This window comes from Chiloscyllium plagiosum, chromosome 18 (assembly GCF_004010195.1).
Source record: "Chiloscyllium plagiosum isolate BGI_BamShark_2017 chromosome 18, ASM401019v2, whole genome shotgun sequence".
Lineage (NCBI taxonomy): Eukaryota > Metazoa > Chordata > Chondrichthyes > Orectolobiformes > Hemiscylliidae > Chiloscyllium > Chiloscyllium plagiosum.
This window is the reverse complement of record NC_057727.1, coordinates 8175351-8192629: the sequence shown is the minus strand read 5'-3', so window position 1 is coordinate 8192629 and position 17279 is coordinate 8175351. Positions and strand designations below refer to the sequence as shown.

The following is a 17279-nucleotide window of genomic DNA, read 5'->3' as shown; positions in this document are numbered from 1 at the left end:
TGCCTCCTGATTTTCCGCATAAGCCTACCATGGGGAACCTTATCAAATGCCTTACTAAAATCCATGAACACTACATCCACTGCTCTACCCTCATCCACATGCTTGGTCACCTCTTCAAAGAATTAAATAAGACTTGTAAGGCAAGACCTACCCCTCTCAAATCCTCCAACCCTGGCAACATCCTTGTAAATCTTTTCTGAACCCTTTCAAGTTTTACAACATCCTTCCGATTGGTTGGAGGCCAGAATTGTAAGCAGTATTCCAAAAGTTGCCTAACCAATGTCCTCAACAGCTGCAACATGATCTCCCAACTACTATACTCAATGCACTGTTCAATAAAGGAAAGCTAACCAAATGCCTCCTTCATGCCACTTACAAGGTCACTGATGACACCACCGTAGTCGGTTGAATCTCAGATGGCGATGAAACAGACTACAGATGGGAGGTGGAAGACCTGGAAACATGGTACACTGAGAACAACCTAACTCTCAAAGCTGGCAAAACCAAGGAACTCATTATTGACTTTTGGCAGGATGTAACTCATGGATATAATAGGTAAACCTCATTCTGCCCTCATTTAATCATCTTTGTTACTTCTTCAAAAAACTCAAGTTTGTGAGACGTGATTTCCCACACACAAAGTATTCTGACTATCCCAAATCAGTCCTTGCCTTTCCAAATACTTGAAAATCCTATCCTTCAGGATTCCCTCCAACAACCTGCCCACCACCAATGTCAGGCTCACCGGTCTATCATTGCCTGACTTTTCCTTACCACCTTTGTTAAAAAGTGGCATAATGTTAGCCAAATTCCAGTCTTCCGGCACCTCACCTTTTCCTATTGATGACACAACTATCTCAGCAAGGGGCCCATCAATCAGTCCCTATCTTCCCACCGAGTTCTAGGGTACACCTGATCAGGTCCTGGGGACTTACCCACCTTTTACCCGTTTCAAGACATCCAGCACTGCCTCCTCTGTAATATGGACATTTTTTAAGATGTCACCATCTATTTCCCCACATTCTGTATCTTCCATGTCCTTCTCCACATTAAACACTGATGCAAAATACTCCTTTGGTATCTCCCTCATCTTGTTGAATAGTATGTAATTGAGTTTTTAAGTGTAATAATTACTGCTAAATGCCCTCACTGGACCCTGAAAGCTAATTGCAATTTTTTGGCAAGCTAATGATTGCAAAATGTGCATTAAACTTTATCTTTAGTGTAGTTTCTACCTTACTGCAGTGATACATTACTTTGTGTTCTGAAATTTTAAATTAATGTTCACTTCCTGGTTTGCCAAATTTGAGAATAATTCAGTGTGACAGGCTGCTTGTTCTGCTTGCTGAAATCACTGCAGCTGATGACTGAGATACCATGATTTGGCACCAGATTTTGACATAGCAAAATCTGCGTCTGCTGGCAGGCCTTTGCAAGTCAGATTTGCTACTGACTTGCTTCTGGCCTGGAAATGTACTTATCTTGGTCTGGTGGAGGGAGTCATTGGGAAGATTCAGCTTTGTGCAGACTTTGAATGGCAGCTCCTAATCCATCAAAAGTTGTTGTTTGGAAAACTTCCAGGGGAACCTCAAGATGTGTACCAAGTTGTCAAGATTGAAGTGATCTGTGTGGACATTTTTCATTGAGGTCAGTGGTGAATACCATTTCTTCACCACAGATCCAGAATTTGTAGTCAATGTTCTTCCTTTTTAAAATTGTGTGGTGCTTGAAATATTCTGAGAAAAATATTGGAAACAGAATCTAGATTTTGTTGAAAATTGTAATTGGCTATGTGTTTGATTGAGAATTTTTTGAGTGAATGAGACAGAGTATGCGGGTGATCCCTGATTTACAAATGTTGACTCATAGACATTTGTACTTGTGAATGAGAACCTATATTAAATTTAAAGATGCAACAGGCGAACATTTTCTTGTACTTATGAACAGCTATTTTATATTATACTACTGTGTTCTGACTTGCATAAAAATTGATCTGCAGATGTAGTTGGGGATGGAGCCTATTCGTACCCAGACACTGCCTGTAACATTTTCATAGAGCTGCCACACGCACAACAGAATGCTGAAAATTTGAGTGTTACTAAGGTGCTAAAGTTATTAAAATCTCAAAAGATGTGGACAGTGCAAACAAGGAGAAATTGTTCTAACTCATAAAAGGATCAAGAATATGAGGTGAATATTTGAAATGATTTTCAAAAATGCGTAATTGCTGTGAGTAAAAACATTTTCATACAGTGAATGTTTCAGGTTTGGAAGTATAGTAAAGGTGGGTTCAGTTACGGTGTTCAAGAGGACGTTTAATGATTTGATTAGAAATAATGTTTCGGATGTGACAAAAGAGAAAGTGAATGATGCAAAGTAATTGGCAGACTCGGTGTAGTCATGATGACCAAATAGTCTTCTACTGTACATTAAGTCAAAAGAATTACAGAATTGTTAAATATCTGATGTTAGCATTTTACATATAAAAAAATTCTTCCAGAGAATCAGTAAATTTAATAAATTTTATAGATGTAATGAACAGGATTGGGAGGCTTTAATAGATCACCTTAAATATGGATGCTGCTCTGGGGCTATGTTTCTTTCACCAGTACACCCATCCATCAGCTTTCAAGGTAACCACCATACAAAATAACTTAAAAACCTTTAAAATTACATGATCCAGAATTTGCCAGATTTTAGCTGTGTTCCTTACAGAATGCAATTCAGAGCAATCTTCAAAAAATCCAATTTTATATTTAATAAGGTTGAATTTGTAAAATATTAGTTCTTTTGTTTACTTGTTTTGAAGTTTAGAAATGACCTACTGAAGGTAATGTTGACTGATTATTCATATCATAGTGTAATAATATGATGATCAAATGAATAATTAAGATGTTAACATTCAAATAAGTTTAAAACTGACCTGAAATGTATCAGTTATTTTGTTCTTTGTTAACCTATTAATAGACTTGTAAAGTATATTTCTGATTTTGTTCCCTTTTCGGTTTCATTTGGAGAAAATTTTATCATCTTTATGTTTCTGAATTGAAGTTCTATTATGGGACCCTTGCACTAGTGTTGGAACATTAGAAGGATAGAGAGGCTGCTTGTGAGGGCTATTGCTTTTCACACACCACAACAATCCATATGCCATGGGCAGAGAGACATTTCCATTGCAACTGAGAGAATATGAACTGCTTTTAGTGATTGGCATATGTGGTATATTAAAAAGAATTGGCTACTTAAATTCTTGCAAATGGAAAATCTCTCCGATGTATCGCATGCACGGACTCACATGCATACACTGTCTCTTTTTCTTTCACTCTCACTCACGCTCTCTCACACTTAAACACTTGACTTGTATGCAGCCCAGCACATGGTTCCTCTTTTTAATACATGGCTGTTCACTATTTAGTTTCCTGCGTGCAGCTACTTTTGTGACTTTTGAATTAGCTTTGAGTGAAACTACTGTGATGATGCTGCTCCTTTGACAAGGTTATTCTGTCCTGATTTTTATTTTTGGAGAGGGGTCATAAACGCAGAGGTTCCAGGGTGTCTGATTTGTATGGGTGTTAGGACCAATTTGATTATAGCTAACAGATACTTCCTCAGGCAAAAGGCATTGAAGTTATTTTTTTAAAAAGGGAGTTGCTAGTTCTCCCAGCTGAGCTTTTCTTTAGTTTGGTTTGGATTTTAGCAAGCAGTCAGTTTTGAGGTTGCTGGTCAAAGAAACAGCTCCATGCTGACCCTCTCTCTGTCTCTCAAAGAACCTGTATCTGATTTTACCTTTTTTGCTAAGGGGGTGTTTATGAAGACTGTTTCAGGCATTTGGAACAGCATCATGAAGTTGGAGTAGTTTGGGCTTTCAGCTAGGTTAAGTTATTCTGTATTCTGTTCCCTTTTGTTTTGTTTGTGTTTCATTTGATACTCTGTAAATCAGTTCTGTTTTGTTTAAAACCAAAGGGTCTTGACCAGCTGGGTCACTCTTGGAATATCCACTCTACACCTGCTTAAAACAACTAGAAAAGTTAGGGTCTGGGCTTCCTTCTTGAAATATGCTGAGGGGGTCTGGCCTGCTCCATAACACTAACAACTGAATTTGTGCTGAACTCTGGAAGGAAGAGTCTTTTGTATAAGCCCATTGGAAACTACGTAGAGATTGTCTACGTGCTCCTTTCACTTTAAACCCCTGGAGAGGAAATTATTTTATCCCACTGACCCTCCAGACTGTGAAGTTGAATGGAAAAGTGACTTAATTCTCTGTTACTCAAATCATGTACAAAATATTGAATCATTTACACCAGAAATAGGTTTAGTGTTTAGGGATATAGGGAGAAAATGGAAATAAAGTATTGTGCTGGATGATGAGCCATGATCATTCTGAATGGCAGAGCTGGCTTGAAGGGCTGAGTGGCCTGCTCCTACTCCTATTTCCATGAAACATTGAAAGTAGTGTCTGAGTGTATTTTTTCTTTCTGCTACCCCGTCAACATGAGACTTTACACTTTTACAAACCTTGACTGATTCTAAAGTTTGTTTCTGCCTGACCCATTGACAGTGGTTTTAAATAATAACCCTCATTATGTGAATAAGGGAAGAAATTCGATGAATGTGAAAGGAAATGAATTTAATTGTTAAAGTCCTGTTAATATTAACCAGGAACTTAGTTTTGATTTTGCATTTGATTTCATTGCAATTATTTTGCTTCCATTGTAGTTTTATTTCTGGTATGACTTTATTTTAAGTGTATGTTTGGTAGTTTTTTTTCATTGCTGTGTTGTTTTTCATTTTTTTTTAACAGTTTGTGCAGAAGCTTTCAACCCAGATGAAGATGATGAAGAGGATACAGAACAAAGGGTAAGATATATGGAGTTCATAAAGCTTAAGAACTTTTACACTGGTAAAGATTGCAACACTCCCGCATGCAGTTCCTTACTTTAGCTGTGGCCTAGGAGCAGAATCAAAAGTGCAGGTAAATGAGAATAATGTAGTTTGGTATTTGTCAGTTGGCATAGACACGGTGGGCCAAAGATCATGTTTCTGTGCTGTATGATTCTATGTAATTTTGATGAAACAGGTTAACAGAATGCAGATTTTCAATTAACTGTTCTTGTCAAGCCATCCTAAACATAACATTTTTGTTTTTGCTGTAAGAAAATTGCGAAAGTACTGAAGCAGTCTTGAAATGATTAATTATGTTCACATTTCTTTAGCAGTTAGCATATAGGTTTTAATTTTGAACTCTAATGTGAGATTCCTTATTAGATCATTTAATTATCTTAAAAAACGTAACTCCCTCAAGTGTAACATTATTGAAATAAAAATTATTGAATTGGGAAGGAAGGTATCTCTTGGGATTTTAAATTTACTTGGTATTTTCTGTTTTACTCTTAGTTTCTTTGCTAAATATTGCATTGCTATTGTAAAACAAAAAAGTCACCTGAGTCTGTGTTCTTGATGTTTTGTTTATTAAAGCATTTAGTGTCTGTAAATTGGCATTAGAGATTTATGTTTCCATGTAGCTGCCACCTGTAATTTAGCCAAAATAATTATTATTGCTTATGGGATACAGGGATTGGAAATGGAATTGATTAACGGAAACGCTAGTGAGCCATTGCTAATTAGTTGTTCTGCAGGATAGACATCTTGCAATAATTGTGCAGCTACACTTCTCTCTGTTGAATGGAAGCTTATGATTTGCTCTTGTGAAATTAATTTTCTACAAATGAGTTGCATATAAAAAATGGCACAGGCGGTCAGGTCAGCACTGAGTTGTTAGAATTGTCAGCTAACTTTAAATTTAAAGGGTGGTTTACAGTCTCACTTCAAACATATGAGGACTGAGTGCTAAATGCAGAAGAATTTAAAGACTTGAATTTGTTCAATCAAAGTTTGGTCAGATAACCCTAGACACTCCAACAAAAATTCAGGAACCTGTATGTTCCTGTTTTGTATGAAGGGCACAGCTAATGTGTAGGGAATGCTGGATGACTGGAGAAATTGAGATTGTGGTCAAAACAAAGCAGGAGGCACATATCAAGTATTGACAGCTGGGATCGAGTGAATCCCTAGAGGATAATAGGGGCAATAGAAGTATACTTAAGAGTGAAATAAGGAGGACAAAAGGTGACATAGGATAGCTTTGGTAAATAGAGTTAAGGCGAATCCAAAGAGACTCTCCGTACACTTAAGGGCAAAAGAGAGGGAGAGAATAGGGCCCCTCAAAGATTAACATGGCCTCCTGTGTGGGGAACCACAGGAAATAGGTGAGATTCTAAATGAATATTTCGTGTAAGCATTTACTATGGAGAAGGACATGGAAGCTATGGTATTTAGGGAAATAAATAGTGATGTCTTGAAAAAGCTTTCATATTACAGAAGAGGATGTGCTGGAGGTCTTTAAAACTTGTAAAGGTAGTTAAATCCCTGGGACCTAATCAGCTGTTTCCCAGAACATTGTGGGAAGCTTCCTGAAATATCATTGACAGCCACGGGTGGGTGCTAGAAGACTGTAAGTTGGTTCATGTGGTGCCATTATTTAAGAGAGGGTGTAAGGAATAGCCAGGGAAGAATAGACCGATGAGCCTTAGGTCAGTGGTGGGTAGATTGTTGGAGGGGATTCTGAAGGACATGACTTACATGCATTTGGAAAGGCAAGGACTGATTAGGGATAGTTACCATGGCTTTGAGAGTGGGAAAGCATGTCTCACGAGCTTGATTGAGTTTTTTTTGAAGAGGTAACAAACAAGATTGAAGAAGGCAGAGCAATACGCATCTTCTATATGGACTTCAGCAAAGCATTCGACAAGGTTCTGCATGATAGACTGGTTAGTAAGGTTAGAGCTAGCCGACTGGATGCAAAATTGGCCTGTAGGTAGGAGAAAGAGTGTGGTGGCAGGGGGTTGGACTGAGGCCTGTGACCAGCAGTGTCCCGCAAATATCGGTGCTGGAATAGGAAGTATGTTTAGTAAGTTTGTGGATGACATCCAAAATAGGTGATGCAGTGGACAGTGAAGAAAGTTACCTCACAGTACAATGTGACTTTGGATCAGCTGGGCCAGTGGGCTGAAGAGTGGCAGATGGAGTTTACATTAGATATATGTGAAGTATTGCATTTTAATGATGCAAACCAAGGCAGGAGTTATACGGTTAATGATAGGGCACTGGGGAGTGTTGCTGAACAAAGAGTTAGGGATGTAGATGCATTGTTCCTTGCAAATGGAGTCCCAGGTAGACAGGATGGTGATGGCACACAAGCCGTCTTTGGTCAGTGCGTTGAGTATAGGAGTTGGGAGGTCATGTTGCATCTGTACAGAGGCCACCTTTAGAATACTGCAACAATTCTGGTTGTTCTTCTAGAAGGATATTGTTAACCTTGAGAGGGTGTAGAAAGGAATTACAAAAATGTTACTGGGAATGGAGAGTTATAGGGAGAGGCTGAATCGGCTGAGGCTTTTTTTCTCTGGAGGGTCAGAGGCTGAGGGGTGATTTTACAAAAGTTTATTAATCATGAGGGGCATGAACAGAGTGAATAGCCATTGGTTTTTTTTCTAGGGTGGAGGCGGCCAAAACTAGTGGACATTGCTCTAAGGTGAGAGGGGAAAGATTTTAAAAAGACCTGATGGGTAACTTTCATGCAAAGGTGGTGCATTTATGGAGAGAGCTGCCACAGACAGTGTAAAGACAGATACAATTACAGCATTTAATGGCATTTGGATGGGTATATGAACAGGAAGTGTTTAGAGGAATATGTGCAACTGCTAGCAAGTGCAGCTCTGTCAGATTGGGATGTCTAGTTGGTGCGGATGAGTTGGGTCTGTTTGTGTGTATATTTCTATGGCTCCAATAGTGTTCTCTAAACTGATCACTCAATTTGCATTTTGCCTCCAGAGCATACAAGAGACTGCATCATGAGCAGTGAACATGATTCACTGAGCTGAAAGAAGTAAATGGAATTTTATCTGGAAGGAGTGTTTGAGGTGGTGGCATTGAAATTTGAGTTTTGACTTGTGCCATATTATTTCTGCTGCAGGAGTGAAAATTGGATGCACTGTAACGATAGGTTGGAATAGTAATCCTTTTGGAATAGTAACATCTGATCACCTGAGCTCATGCTAATTTGGTGTGTCTTGAGTTCAGTATGTTGTTGTTCTGATGTGTCACTTGCCAGGCTGAATTGTTGCCAAGTTGGTACTCTTGAGAGCAAGTTCTACAAATATATATCTCCAATCACAAAAAGCTCAAATATTGGTTAGATGTGATCTAAGTGACATTCAAAAGAATTGTAAGCCCAAGGGCAATCATAAGAATGACAGTAAGGCGAGGGTATGGAGCCAACCAGTCTCTAGCATTAGACTTTTAGAGTAACGAAGGAGAGCATTTGGTATATTGTTCCTGCATTGGTTTTTCCAAAATAGCTGTATGATTTAGTTCCGCTGTCCTACCTTTTTCCTTTGACTGTACAATTTAGTCCTCTTCATCTGCCTTTAGAAAGTTGCTATGAAATCTGATTCACTACACTTTCAGGTGCAGCCAGACCTGTTGAGTTTCTCCAGCACGTTTTTGTCTTTGTTGCAATTCTTAGCAATTTGTTCTATGAAATCAATTTTCTCCAGTTTCCCTCGAGCTGTTTTTTCACTTATTTTATAAGTATGTTAGCTGGTTATCTGAGTGTTGCTCCATCTGGTTGTGTATTGTGCTAGACACCTAAAGACAACTGGGGAAAACAAGACTCTCTGAAAGTTCTGTATCCTCATTTGACCAGAGCCCACTGCAGTTAGTAGAATGAGAGGCAACCTGAGTAAAACATGCAAAATTTGCAGGAAACTTCTCAAATTAGATGAGGAAGTTGTTTCCTTTTGTGGGAGAGTCTAGGACAAAAGGGAATAATTTCAGAATATGGGGTCATACATTTAAGAACGTTTTCTCCCAAAGTGAACCTGTGGAATTCTTTGCCACAGAGGACTTTTAAGTATATTCAAGCCTGAGATAAATTATTCATCAGTAAGGGAATGTGGAGTTGTGGATTATCAGATCAGCCATAATCTGATTGAATGGTGGAGCAGACTTTATGGGCTAAATGGCCTACTTCTGCTCCTACATCTTATGGTCTTTTGAGTGCAAGAGGCCAGACTGAATCAGCTACACTGTGAGCCAAAAATGCTGAGTGGAGGATGATTCATCTTGGCCAGAGATACTAGTCTTCAAGTAATTTGATTAATTCCATAAAGAAAGGGTTGAGTGCACTGTTCTTGGAATATAGCAAAGTATATATAGGCTGCAGACCCCTTCCCGCTGCAGACTTGAACTCCAGAACTAGCCATACCTCTAACCAAGATAAGCACACAGAAAATGGGAAATTATCACTTGCCATCCACAAAAAGTAGGACAATTGTAATTCAGCTAATCAGTGCCTCATTAGTGTGCTACTGGTCATTAGCAAAGCACTGAAATGTGTTGTTGACAGTCCTATTAAATGATTAAAACTGAAAAAACTGCAGATGCTGTAAATGATATGCTGACTGATAATTTGCTTCCCTGTTGTTGTAGGTTCCACCAAAGCCCACTTAGTGCCAGAGCTAATTATACCGTTTGTCCATACACTGAGTAAAGTACTGAATTCCAAAGATGATGCTTAAAAAATTGCCTCTGATGTCAAACTAGCTTTGACTGTCATGATTTGGAGATGCTGGTGTTGGACTGGGGTGTACAAAGTTAAAAATCACAACACCAGGTTATAGTCCAAAAGGTTTAATTGGAAGCACACTAGCTTTCGGAGCGACACACCTGATGAAGGAGCATCTCTCCGAAAGCGAGTGTGCTTCCAATTCAACCTGTTGGACTATAAACTGGTGTTGTGATTTTTAACTTACCTCTGGTCTCACACAGTCAAAGCTATCCTGGTAAAATTGAAGTCTGAGGGAATTGAGACAAGTTGCCTTTAGTTGGAATTCACCTTGGCATAAAGGAAAATGGTTATGAAATAAAGACTCAGTGTGAGAGAAATTGGGTCTCGCAGTATCTGAGCATTAGAGTTAATATTTTGTGTAGTATGACTTTTATTTGGAACTGTTGATGGTTGTCATTGTTGGGGGCCAGTCATCTTGACCTAAGACATTGCCACTGGAGCTCTCAGGACAGTGAGAGCTGAACCATTTATGCCCACAACTCTCAAATTACATGATTTCTTTTTGTTCCATTTTTTTAAAAGTCGTCTTCCTTCTGTTTCAGGTTGTTTACCCAAAAACAGATGATCAACGAGCTAGATTACAGGAAGCCTGTAAGGATATTGTTCTGTTCAAAAATCTTGACCAGGTAAGTTACCATAATTTACCATGTTTACCTTGATGTTTTGTGATGATCTGAGCTCGGAGTAGATCTTGGCTATTTATCTATATGTAATTTCTGGGGTATTGAAGGTACTTTAGCATGCTTCCCTTCTGTTGGCTGATTACACCATTGTATGGAGACCAGGAGCTGAGATATCAGAGCTTTACTTGGGACTTAAGTGATTTGAAGCCTTCTTTGCAAATGGAACTTGGTTCTCTTTAATGTAATTGGAAGCACCTCAACAATGTAACAAGGAAGACTGGTGTTCCACACTTGATTGCAATTAACTAATGTCTTAGCATTTGTTGTTCAGGCCAATGACGGGGTTGAGTAACATATCCATGGTTTTTTTTTGACAATAGAAGACTTTTAGGACCAGTAACCGATTTAAGAGACAAACCAAAAGTTGCACAACATCAGGTTATAGTCCAATAGGTTTATTTGAAATCACAGGCTTTTAGAGCGCTGCTCCTTCGAAAGGTGAAGTGGACGGATGCGCACAGGTGCAGAATATATCGGTAGAGAGATCATTGCATGATAATTCCAGGTAATGACGAGTGTTAAGAGGTAGCACAAATGGTGTGATTGGAGTGTTGACGGGCTGAATAACGAGTCTTTGCATGTGATTAACAGTTTCAAACTGTATGAATCAAGTGTCAACAGCTGAATAGCAAGTGAAGGGATGACCTATGATCTGATTAATTAAAGCAGAGCGATAATTGCAAAAATAAAAGATCTTGCTAGAGACAAACCAAATGGCTGGAATAACATGCGAATTATAAGAGTTGCATGACGAGGGCCTAACCAAAGTAACAAGGGAGTATAACAGCAACAGTTAGGCCTATGGCACCACAACTGGCACTGCTGTAGAGCATGGTTAGGCAAAGTCCAAGTGAGTGATAATGGTAGGAAATCCGCTAGTTAGGAACACAGGCTGCATTTGACATTCCAGGATGGTGTGTTGCCTCTCTGGTGCCAGGGTCAAGTACGTCTGAGCAATTGCACATTTGTACCAATGAAAGAGAAATGAGGTCCTGCAAAGTGAGTGTAAAGAGTAAGGTAAGAGGCTGAAAAGCAGGACATCAAGTGTAGTCATCTCTAGTTTACTACCAGTGCCATGTGCTAGTGAGGCAAGGAATAGAAAGATTGGAGAGGTGAATGCATTACTAAGTATCTGGTGCAGGGGGCAGGGTTTCAGGTTTTTAGATCATTAGGACCTCTTCTGGACCTCCTTTGCAAGAGGTCCATCTAAACTGGAGGGTAACCAATATCCTCACAGTGAGGCACACTATTGCTTGCTACTTGACAGAGTTTAAACTAGAGTGGGAGGGGGCTGGACCCAGAGCAGCTAGTCAGCAAGTGGAGGGATTGAGGGACAAAGTGACAAATTGACAAAGTAATAAAGACAGGGTGAGAAATTTGTGACAGCCATGCAGGACAAAAACAGAGTGGGGGAGAGACAGAGCTGGCTATGCAGGATTGCAGTGAGAAAGAAGCAGAGCGGGTAACATTACTCGGCAATACCGTCAAGCTGAATGAATTGTGTTACTTGGTATCCCTGTGCTGAAATCGTAAAATGGCTTGGTTCCAACTTTCTCAGAAGTTACACAGTAGAAGATGTGAAGGATTTTCTGCTTTTCTTGCTCTTTCTATCTTTGTTGCTATCCTGAAGGATAGAATAAGTCCTGTGTGTGATGTTACAGTTTACATTAGCGCATGATTTTTACATCTGAAATGTAATCCAATTCTGGTTGATACTTACTGCAACTGACCTCCAAGTGAGCCCAAGAATTCATCAATATTTCTGTTTACCAGAGCTTGCCTAAATAGAATCTAGAGGAAATGCTGCAAAGTGCTGTCAGTTGTTCAACTTTGTGTCGCTAAACATCACAACCTTGCTCAAAGCCACAGACTATCTGTCAGTAACCTAAAAGGACTTGCGAAAATTAATGCAGACTCAATGTATACTTGACTCAGGGTTTTTGATCACTTGGTTGAGAAACTGGTAGATTTAGGGTGTAATATTATTGAACCAAATTGTCAGTGTAGTACTTGAGTAACTTACCCATGCCCTTCATAATACATCTCTTCCTTTTGCCCTCTGCCTGGATACAGCATCATCACATCATACTAAACCAGACTAATTGAAGACGAGAGACCAACAATAATCTTTCTTTAATCGTCTTTAATGAAATTGACTACTTAAGTAGCTGTTTTATTGGGCCTTATTAAAGCTTCAGCCTCAACAGGCCCAGTAGTTATATCTTGCACAGTACCTGTTCTAAATTTACACTAAAATCTATCATAATGTAAAGGGAAAGTTAAAATGCAGCAGTCTGAATTAGGGTATGATGAGTTCTTAGATTACTGACCCCTTTGTTATGGCTGTGTATGGAATTGAGTTGGAGAAGAATTTCTTCATTTTAAATTAGGTGAATCTTGGGAATTTTCTATCCGAGAGAGCCATGAAAAGTCATCTTTGAGCATATTGAAGAAATTAAGTTGATAAATTTCTGGGTTCTAGTGCTCGAAAAGGATATAGGAAAAATAGCTTCAAGGAGGTAGAGGCAATCAGCCATGATCTGTTTGAATGGCAAAGCAGTTTTGACAATCAAATGGCCTAATCTTGCTCCTATTTCATACTTTTCCATGTATTTTTAGTTTATGCTGATTTGTTCTTCTCTCATTTTTCTCTTCGTTGTTTCATTTAACTTCCTGTGTGGTCAAAACTGTTATAGGCAATGGTGCAGTAGCACACAGTTGAGGCAGTCATGCTCTGGGAGTCCTGAACATTAACTGCAAACTCCATGTATTCTCACAGCCTGAGTTTAAATATGGGCAAGGTAACATACTGCTGATTACCAACTATTGCTTTTCCTCAGTGGGAGTTCAGTGATGCTGAACCTCAAGGGGAGATTGTTTGAATCTTGTTGCAGATGTCTGTTCTTGACACAAAAACCTAATTTGAGGTTTGTCAGTGCAAGCCTGACTACTGTCTAGAGCTCAGATGCCGACAGGGACTGTTTCTGTATCTGAACAATTGAGTGGAAGTTATAATCAGAAAAGATGATTGTTGTTCGAAATGTTATGTTGGATGGTAACCTTTGACCAAGCAGCTGAAGATGTTTGGGCGAGAGCACTACCCATCCTGTAATGTCCTTTGTTCCACGTGATTGACTTCAATAGTCACCTTGCTTTTGTTAGATATGACTTCAAACAATAGAGTGCTTCTTCCCTGATTCCTGTTGACTTCAGTTTGGCTGGGGCTCCTTGATATTGATCTCTGTCAAATGGGTGCCTTGATCTTAAGAATAGTCATTCTGAATTATATTTAGACAAGGCCTGTAATGTGGACTGGAGCCAAAACTGCATGTTAGTAAACAGGTTATCCTTTGTGTCTCAAAGTATATTTGCTGTGTGTGCATGGATGCTCATAATGCTGAATGGGCTATTGCTCAGCCATAGAACATAGAAACAGACCTTTCAGTCATACTAGTCCATGCTGAACATAATCCCAAACTAAGCTAGACCCACCTGCCTGCTCCTGGCCCATATTCCTTGAAACCTTTTCTATTTGTGTGCTTATCTAAGTGTCTTTTAAATGTTGTAACTGTACCATGATGAAGTTTGCTTCCAGCATTCTCTTTTAAATAGGGATCACTGGACCTAGTGTCCTAGAGGAAACCTTTTTGGATAGATCATGAGAGGCATGGATAGGGTGAATAGCCAAGGTCTTTTTCCCTGGGATGGGGGGAGTCTAAAACTAGAGAGCATGGGTTTAAGGTGAGAGGAGAAAGATTATAAAAGGGACCAAAGGGGCAACTTTTTCACAGTGTGGTTTATCTATGGAATGAGTTGTCAGAGGAAGTGATGGAAGCTGGAACAATTACAGCATTTAAGAGGCATCTGGATAGGTATTCAAATAGGAAGGGTTTAGAAAGATGTGGGCCAAATTCTGGCAAATGTTTGTCTTATTAACTCTCTCTTGTTTTTCTGACCCATGGTTATACCATTTATAGCTGTATGGTAGCTTTTCCTTCGTTTGTCTGTTATGTAACTAATAGATAATTATGTACCTAGGGACTCTCCTATCTGAGATGGTGCTGTAAGTGGCAACTTACTTTTTCGTTGTATGTGTCAATAAAGCTAATTCAGTTCAATTCACTTCCTTCTCTGCAGGGAGAAAAATCTCTAGTCATTAACAATGTTTATTGCCCATTAGCAACACGTTGCAGGTTGCATTGATATGATAGACTTTGTTATAGAGACTTTTGAGGAAGATTGGGTATTAGGCCTCACTTCTTTGAGATTCTAAACTGTTCTGCTCATAAGCTCATGTACCAACAACGTAGTACCAGGCATGTCTAGTATTCCTCAGCATTGACCTTTTGAGACCCATTTTCAACTTGGCACTTTGCTGTTGAAAAGGACATTGATAGGGCAATAATTGGACAAATTGAAATGTGCAGCTTTTTATGGACTTTACAAACTTTGGCAATTTTCTGTGTCAAGTAGATGCCAGTGTTATATTTGCACTGGAGCAGCTGGTTCTGGAAAGCATGTCTTCATAATAAGAGATGGGATTTTGTCGAACGCCATAGACTTTGTTATATTTAGTATCTCTACCTTTTTATTGATGAGGCACATTGTTTTCTACATATTCAACGACACAAATGTGAGCATCTTTAGTGATTTCTATATTCTAAATGTAAGCAGCTTTTTCCTGTGCTGCTTGCAGCTTCTGTATATTTTACACTGAAGTGTGCCATTGTTATGGAGTTGATGATATATACTGTATCTTTAGGAGAGAGTGAATGCTGTTCTGAACTGAGAAATTACAAACACCTGTATCTATGACTTAAATGGCAATTTGAATGTACTGGAAAATTGAAAATATGTAATATTTGGCTGTGATATGGATACCTGAGTTGGTTGCTGTTTTGATAACAATTCATATTTAACCAATCAGTTTAAATTATGCCCCAGGATGCTTAAACCCAATTGAATTTGAATTTATTCTTTTGTCAACATTGAACCAATGTTGGGAGTATAAAAATGCAGACATTTTGAAAATTGGAGAGAGAGCAACTGCCATCAAGAGAGACCCAAAATATTAGGAAACAGTCTCTAGCAAAGGTACCTTTTCATATCAAACATACAGAAGACGACACAGGGAGATCAAATGAAGTTGATGTAATTTTATAAGTGTCTTTGTTACAGCATATTGTTGTAGAGTTGGAGGCAGGTAATAAACAGTTAAGAGAAAGGGGGCTTAGAGCTGTGAATAGTTGTTTAATGTTCACTTTTAGAGTTAAAAAATAAATTGATGTTATTTCCTTTAAATAGTTGAATTTGGGAGTTCTCTGTCACTCATATGTTTAACAGATTACAAGGCGAGGTGAGCTTTTCTGGGTGTAATTAACAAAAGGGTTCACCGCCGTGTCATAAGAGCCATCACCATAGAAATATAGTACTTGACTGTTAATTACCAGGCCAACTGTCCATAGAGAATCAGGTGTGAATTTGAATGTTAGCAAGTCTGGTGTTTCAATTATGTACAACAGAGAGGAACAGATAATGTAACAGGGGAACAGAAAATGGAAATAGAGTGGCTAAATGGAGTCAGCTGTGTTCTCCTTGAATAGTGGAACAGGCTAGGGTAACAATAGGACCTATTTCTGCTCCTATTTCTTGTGTTATGGCAATTCTGTCAGGAATCTCACCTCAAGATCCTTATTTAATATATTATTTCCCATGTACTGTTTCCAACTCTTAAGTGGCCAAGTTTCCAGGGGATGAGGTAATTGCACTTCAAAGACATTCTAAGGTTCTCATTGAAGCACTGGAGCACTGATATTAATGACTGAGAGAAGCTTGGAACTAATTATAAAAGATGGCAACTACTTGTTCATCAGACTGTATTGCAGTTTGAATAATAACCATCATAATGATGAGGCAGATTGCCAGTAGAGAAGGAAAGCAAAGGAAGCAAGTTCTGCACTCTTAGTACGTTATATGACGTTCTACCTAATGTACCCAAAGACCAGCAATTTGAGGATGAAACTTGTGAACCTGTGTTGACACTATCCTCGGATGAAAGCATAGCCAAAGGTGATCAGTATTCATTCTGGTGAACTGAATTCGTTTAGTACCTTTCATGACAAACTTATTTGTGACTCTTCCAAGAATTGAAATAGTGAATATTCATATTAGAATTAAGTGACTATCTAAGTCATTATGTTTATCCTTTGATCCTTCTCCTTGCTGAATTTCCTTCTCACTATCTTCCTGTTCCAAATTAGGGCTCAATCTTACTGCAGCCTGACTTTGAACACTGCAAAAAATAATAACAGTTATGAGGATTGAGTGTCGGTTGCAAGCTGTAAAGTTGAATTTGCATGGAGAGAGGATTAGTTAACAATCAGGAAACAGAGTGAGCCTAAACAGGTCGCTTTCAAGTTGACGAGCAATGAATAGTGGATTGTGACAGGGATTACTGGCATCTCAGCTATTCATGATATATTGAAAATGACACAGATGAAGTAATAGAGATTGATTTATCTAAGTTTGGTGACTGTACAAAGCCGTGTTAGAGTCATACAGTATGGAAGCAGACCCTTTTGGTGCAACTCCAGTTTTCCTTATTTGATCTCATCTTATTTGCCAGCATTTGGCCCATATTCCTTCAAACCTTTCCTTTTCATATACCCATCCAGAGCCCTTTTAAATGCTATAATTGTACTTGCCTCCACCACTACTTCTGGCAGCTCATTCCATACATACACCAACTTGTGCATGAAAAAGTCACCCCTCAGGTCTCTTTTAAATCTTTCCCCTTTCATCTTAAATCTATGATCTTGAGTTTTGGACACCCCACTTTAGAAAAAAACATTTTGATTATTCACCCTATCCATGCCCCTCGTGATTTTATAAACCTCTATAAGGTCACC

At 38.9% G+C, this 17279-nt stretch overlaps 1 protein-coding gene across 2 annotated transcripts in view; it reads left to right on the top strand.

Annotated features, from left to right (window-relative positions):
* The window catches only part of prkar2aa (protein kinase, cAMP-dependent, regulatory, type II, alpha A), a 319318-nt gene that overhangs the window by 231863 nt on the left and 70176 nt on the right, over nt 1–17279 (top strand). For both annotated transcript variants that reach the window (XM_043707640.1, XM_043707638.1), the window contains 2 exons: nt 4802–4857; nt 10231–10314. In XM_043707640.1, the coding sequence (XP_043563575.1) occupies nt 4802–4857; nt 10231–10314 (140 nt within the window). The remainder of the gene's footprint in view (nt 1–4801; nt 4858–10230; nt 10315–17279) is intronic.